Raw genomic sequence first — 6,000 nt, 5'->3', positions numbered from 1 at the left:
GTCCTTTGTTAGGGTTAGAATTTCCCATAAACCTGCTCAATAATTTGTTTTTGTTTGACGTCTTTGAAGTACTATACAAAGCAATCCCTGTAAAGGGCAGTGCCTCTTGAAGGCTGAGAAAGGTGCCTGAGACATAGGCTCAAATTTGCTCTTTTCAGGCAGAGCCAGCTGAGTAATAGTATCTAAATTGGCTGCTTTTCAAGGGTCCTAACTCAGGAACTTTTCTTCTGGAAGCAGCGTTTGCCTCAGGGGATCAAGTGCTTTCTAGTGAGGGCAAAACTTTGGGAAATCTCAGGGCCCTGAACAGTATGATCTATTCATAAAAATATTGGGGAACAGAATGGGCCCCAAAGACTAGAGGAGATCAGCACTTGGTCCCAGGACAGAGACTAGAGTAAACCAGGAAGCAAGGGGGAAGCTGGAAACCTGGGAAAGCAGGTGAGATTGTGAAGGCACCTGCTGGGCTCTGAGTCAAAAGCTGTCAGTCTTCTCTCAGTCTGCTCTGCTCTCTCACAGCCCAGCCCTTTTCCTGGGGCTGGGCAGGGGATTGCTACATGCCAGCTTACCTGGGGAAATCCCACGTTGGTCCCTTCCAGTAACTGACACGACAGATTGCTCTGGATGGGGGAGGAGAGAGCTTCCCTTCATAAATGGTCCCACCCCTGGACAAGGTAGCTCACTCTGACAGGTAACAACGGGGGAGTGTTCACCTGCCACCAGTCCAGCTCAGCAGGACTGTGAGACGAGACGGAGCTCAAGCAGAGGGAGTGAGTGAACAATGGACAACTTGAAGTGCCCCAGTTTCTTCAAGTGCAGAGGGAAAGAGGTAGGACTCTGGGAGCTGCAGAGTTGTGGAGGGCCTGGGAAAGAAAATTTTAAAGGGAGGCAAGTCTCAATTTTTGCTTTTCTGTGCTTATTACTTCTCCACATTTTTGTTCAACTGCCATCCAGTGTGCCTGAGATGTCTTCAGAGAGTAGAGGGAAAATAAAACAGATCTTACTCCAGTAGACAGAAGACAGGGGCACCTCATCCTGTGCCTTGAATGTGTCCAGAACACCCTGTTTTCTGTTTCTCTCCAGACTGTGTCCATATGCTGGAGAAAAATGAGGAAACACACTGTTCTTATCTGAGTTGAGGAACCCTCCATAGCCCAGAGCAGCTAACAGGTTGGGAAATAACTCCTCTCCTGTGAAGTGGAGAGAGAGCTGCTCCACCTGGTGGGACAGGAGAAATTGTCTCTGAATATTATCCTGTGGCTTTCAGAAAAGCGCTGATTTTACTCTCCAAGACAGGGGTTAAGTTAAACTTCCCCTAGCCCTGTGGTCTGCAAACTGTGGTTTGGTGGCTCTTTGGCCCCTTAAGTGTGGCTCTTCCACAAAATACCATGGCCTGGGCGAGTCTATTTTGAAGAAGTGGTGTTAGAATAACTTTAAGTTTAAAAAATTAGGCTCTCAAAAGAAATTTCAATTGTTGTACTGTTAATATTTGGCTCTGTTGACTAATGAGTTTGCCGACCACTGCGCCTAGCCAAACATCCAAAACTATCAGCCTATGGGAAAAGGTGTTCCTCTCTCTCTCTCTCTCTCTCTCTCTCTCTCTCTCTCTCTCTCTCTCTCTCTCTCTCTCCTCTCTATCTTTTTCTTTTTCTTTTTCTTTTTCTTTTTTTAGTGGAAGCTATAGCTTATCTTTCTCAAAAATCTTCTACAATCTCAAGAATGTTGATTTTACCTAGCTCATCTTTAAGACTTTTCCATTTGCAAACTCATTTGTCCACCTTTATTTACCCTTCATACTGGGTGCCATATGTAACCTTTCCACCAAAATTTGGATGATCTCACCTGAAGCAGTAGTACAAATATCTGCCTACAGAGCTTTTTCACTTCAAGAGGTAAATGTAAAGTAAAAGCAGTCATTAGCAGAAATTTCTCTAATCTTGGATAGCATTCCCCTTAGCTCAGGCTCTACAGTTTTCAGTCTCTCTCTCTCTCTCTCTCTCTCCCTCTCTCTCTCTCTCTCTCTCTCTCTCTCTCTCTCTCTCTCTCTAGCTCTCTCTCTCTCTCCTCGATTATACTTCTGTGGAATTTTTAATAGTATAAAGACAAACTGTTGATATTTTCCCTTGCCAGAAAGTGACAGCATCATCTGAGAATTTCCATATTGATGAAAATGATGAGAATCAGGAACGTGGCAACTGGTCCAAAAAATCAGATTATCTTCTATCCATGGTTGGATATGCAGTTGGATTGGGAAATGTGTGGAGATTCCCATATTTGACCTACAACAATGGCGGAGGTATTTCCCCTTGCCCCACTTCATTCGCATCCAGCTTTAACTGGGGGTGCTGTAAGGCCCCTAAGGATATTTTAAAAACTGAGGAAAGGTATATGATGTGTTGGGTTAGTGGAAGAATAGGAAATAATCATACTGCATTTATTACTAGACTATAAATTGCTGGCTTATTAGAAAGGTAGCTACACAAAATCCTCACATATAAACATGATAAAAGTTGTATATTTACAACTTCTGTGTTTTGGATTTGAGATTTTGTGTAATCTCCAACTGTGAATTACTATTCTTAATTTATAAATTCCTGTGATAATCTGTTCAGACGTTAGTATTAGCAAAATACAGTGATTTCTAGTTCTAATAAGAAGTTTAAGGAAATTGTGTGCATTCTGGAAAATTAGATGTGGGAACAGTTGATTAAAAAATAATTAAAGATTTAGTATTTTAAGCTACAATATTCAGTTACAGGTATCCCTAATTGAATTGATTATATAGAAGATCCCTTTAAATTGGAATAGAATTCAGTTCAAGAATAAGTGTTTAATTTCTGCAAAATAATGCTGTTTATACCTCAGAAATCATTAAGAGGACTCAATTAGAACAAGAAAGAAATATTTCTCAGATAACACATAAAGGGATACAAAATGAGTTGCATAATTCTCTAATAATGTTGAAATAACTTGTCACTTATGACATATTTTATTCACTAGTAATTACAGGTTCTTTTAGAAGTATAGAGGTGACATGCCCTTATATTTCATAACTGAATACCAGTGAAACTATGCCACTGTAATTATTTTTCTTGGTACAATAGGATATCATGTGGTGCTATTTCAATCTTATATTCTTTGTTAATTGGTTATATTAAAAGATTCACACTGACCTTCAGAGACTTAAGAAAGTTCTGTATATTAAAAACTTTAAGTGTGGTGTGGCAAAAAATTCCCCTAGATAGAGCCTATGTCATTTAGTCATGGGTTTTGTATATGTTTGAGATGGAAAATGGATCAGAAATCACAATCTTTTTGGTGTCTGTGTCCTAAGGCCCAGTGTAGTGAAGAGAAACATTCAAGCTCCTTTCTAGCCTCTTGTATTCAGTTTTAGAATATGAATTTCCCTGTGATTTGACATCATATATAGACCAAATAGTTGCAATTAATTTTTAGGAACTATATGAAAGTAGGTTTAATAGAGTATTTTTAAATGTAACCAAAATAAAATAGTATCATTTAATGTATACCATTATCTCATCATTTCCTCTGAGAATTAATACATTATATGGGCTCTCAGTTTTTAAAGATCACATCATTGGGATAATAGATGATCTAGACTCTCTGAATTGCTCTGTTCTCTTTTTGCCCAGGGGTAGAAGATGAACATAAAATTCAAATTTTTCAAATGTTAATAAAACCAATTTAAAAAATATGGTCAGTTGAATTAAAAATATGCTAAAATCTGGAATCATTTTTATCTATAAATTGTTTTGAACAGTTTATGAAAGAGAAGTATTATACTACCTTAGGGTCTAGGCCAGCAGTGTTACCAATGTGTCATTACTGTACTGTATTAATTTACCTATATGGATATTAATAATGAAAAATATAATGGGTGAAAAGCCATATATAACACTGAGGAAAATAATCCCTTTTCTCCTTCTAAAAAAACTATTTACACTGGGCTAGTAAGGCTTTGATTACTGCTGTATTTAAACAGGGACACTTTTGTTTTACGTTTTCTTCATAAATATCATTGGCAGGATTTAAACTAATAGTCATAATAATGCCGGTATGTTTATTGCAACATATGTAAAAACATATTTGTCCATATGTTCTAGTGACTAGTGACTTATAAATAACAAGTAGTTTATTGACTCATTATTTTTAGTAAAATATATTTTGAAGGTTGCAAAAATGTAATTCCCAGATATGATGTTACAGTATCATAATATAATATATGCGAAAAAATGTAACATGGTAAATAAAATGTACATGATCCAAAAGCCTATTTTTATTCACCAATTCTCACATTTTCTTATTAAATTTTATTCAGATTTCTAGAATACTTGATCAATGAGTTTAGTGTTATGTCCCTGTTCTACCCACAATGTGGTAAATCTTCTAATGAACAATATTATGTCCCAAAAGTAGGCAGAAACAAAGTAAAATAATAAAGGGTGTTTAAAAAAATCAAAAGGGGCCTGGATAATCTAAATGTAAGATAATTAGTCCTCATAAAATTGAAAGTTAATTCTAAATGAATCTCAAAAGTTCAGGCTCTTCTAACAAAACAATGAATTTCTTATTAAATTGAATGAATTATAACTGAAGAATAATGACCTCAACTTCAATGACTTCTACTCTGAATCACATTTAATATTTGCACCCTATGTCTTAAAAAATAGATAATTTATTTTTAAAGGAAAAAGTACAGAAACTAACTTGGAACATATGCTATGTGCCTGCCATTTTGCCAAGTGTTTTCTTATAGTCTCTGTAATTAAACCCTTACCATACACTGATGAGTTGTTAGGTAAATTGCCCTAGGCCAGTGGTTGGCAAACTGTGGCTCTCGAGCCACATGTGGCTCTTTGGCCCCTTGAATTTTTTTTTCTATTAATACAAAGTGACTTTATTAATCACTTCAAAATGACTATAATTGTAATGTAGAAATACATATAGGATTTTGAACAATAAAATATCAATATTAAATGTTATTTATGTTATATTTGCAAAATATGCATGCAAGTAGATGATTGAGAGGTGGCATGTAAGTATTAAAATAGGAGAAAGAGTTAAGAATATTAGTTTTTTTCCAAAATGTGTCTTTAAAGTAATTCTATTTGTTTTTTTTAAATAAACTTTTATTGTTCATATTATTACAAAAGTTCCACATTTTTTCCCCTCCACCAGGTTCCCACCCCACCTTCTGCCCTTTCCCCACTCCCCATTGTCCTCATACTTAGGTGCACAGTTTATGTTCAGTCTCTTCCTGCACCTCCCACTCCGTTTTTCCCTGAGAATCATCAGTCCACCTCCCTTCCATACCTCTGATTCTATTATATTCAACAGTTAATATTGTTCATCAGGTTTTTTAATTTCCTGGGGTTTTTTTTTTTTTTTTTTTTTGTTGTTATTATTTTTTAAATTGGCTTCCAAAGGGGAGTTTAAGGTCAAAAGGACTTTCGGGTGTGCCCAGATCCTATTCATCAAAATCTGGGTAAGCTCCTTATTTTTTGGTACAAGATTTAGCATATGGAGACCCGGGTGAGTCAAGATCTTATTTGTTCCTCATTCCAAGCACATGTATTAAGAAATCAGTACTGATAAGAGGATTCTGCCAGTGCCCTCGGGCTCAGCTGATAAGAATTAAAAGAATGTCCATGTGCCTTCTCAGGTGGCTCTCTACATCTCACCCTTTTTTACTAATTAAAATAAAATTTAAACATCAATAATAGGGCTCTAAAATTAAAAACAATTGCAAACAATGCCAATGCAAAAACTAAACCACATATATGTTATTTTCAAAACTTGAATGTCAAGAGCAAAACTCTGGCTATTAAATAATAACAACAATGCCAATGTAAAACAACAAAATGAGAAATCAGAATTATGGACATATTAATATTTTTAGCTACTAAATGAGTCTCTTTTGTTGCTGGTATAGATTTACTCAAAGTCCTTGGACTTGCTGCACAAGACTTTGCAGAAGACTGG

General features: G+C 36.2%; 1 protein-coding gene across 4 annotated transcripts in view; it reads left to right on the top strand.

The window, feature by feature from the left end:
* Positions 1 to 608: 608 nt before the first annotated feature.
* Positions 609 to 6,000, top strand: part of SLC6A14 (solute carrier family 6 member 14) — a 32,224-nt gene continuing 26,832 nt past the window's right edge. For 2 of the 4 annotated variants that reach the window (XM_036434621.2, XM_036434619.2), the window contains exons 1-2: positions 610 to 826; positions 2,128 to 2,293. In XM_036434621.2, the coding sequence (XP_036290514.1) occupies positions 779 to 826; positions 2,128 to 2,293 (214 nt within the window). In that variant the 5' untranslated portion in view covers positions 610 to 778. Of the gene's footprint in view, positions 827 to 2,127; positions 2,294 to 6,000 lie in introns of all 4 variants that reach the window. The other 2 variants (XM_036434622.2, XM_036434618.2) reach the window with 2 other exon arrangements.

This window comes from Pipistrellus kuhlii, unplaced genomic scaffold, assembly GCF_014108245.1.
Source record: "Pipistrellus kuhlii isolate mPipKuh1 unplaced genomic scaffold, mPipKuh1.p scaffold_m20_p_129, whole genome shotgun sequence".
NCBI lineage: Eukaryota > Metazoa > Chordata > Mammalia > Chiroptera > Vespertilionidae > Pipistrellus > Pipistrellus kuhlii.
The sequence above is the reverse complement of the archived record's forward strand: the minus strand, read 5'-3'. Positions and strand labels throughout refer to the sequence as shown.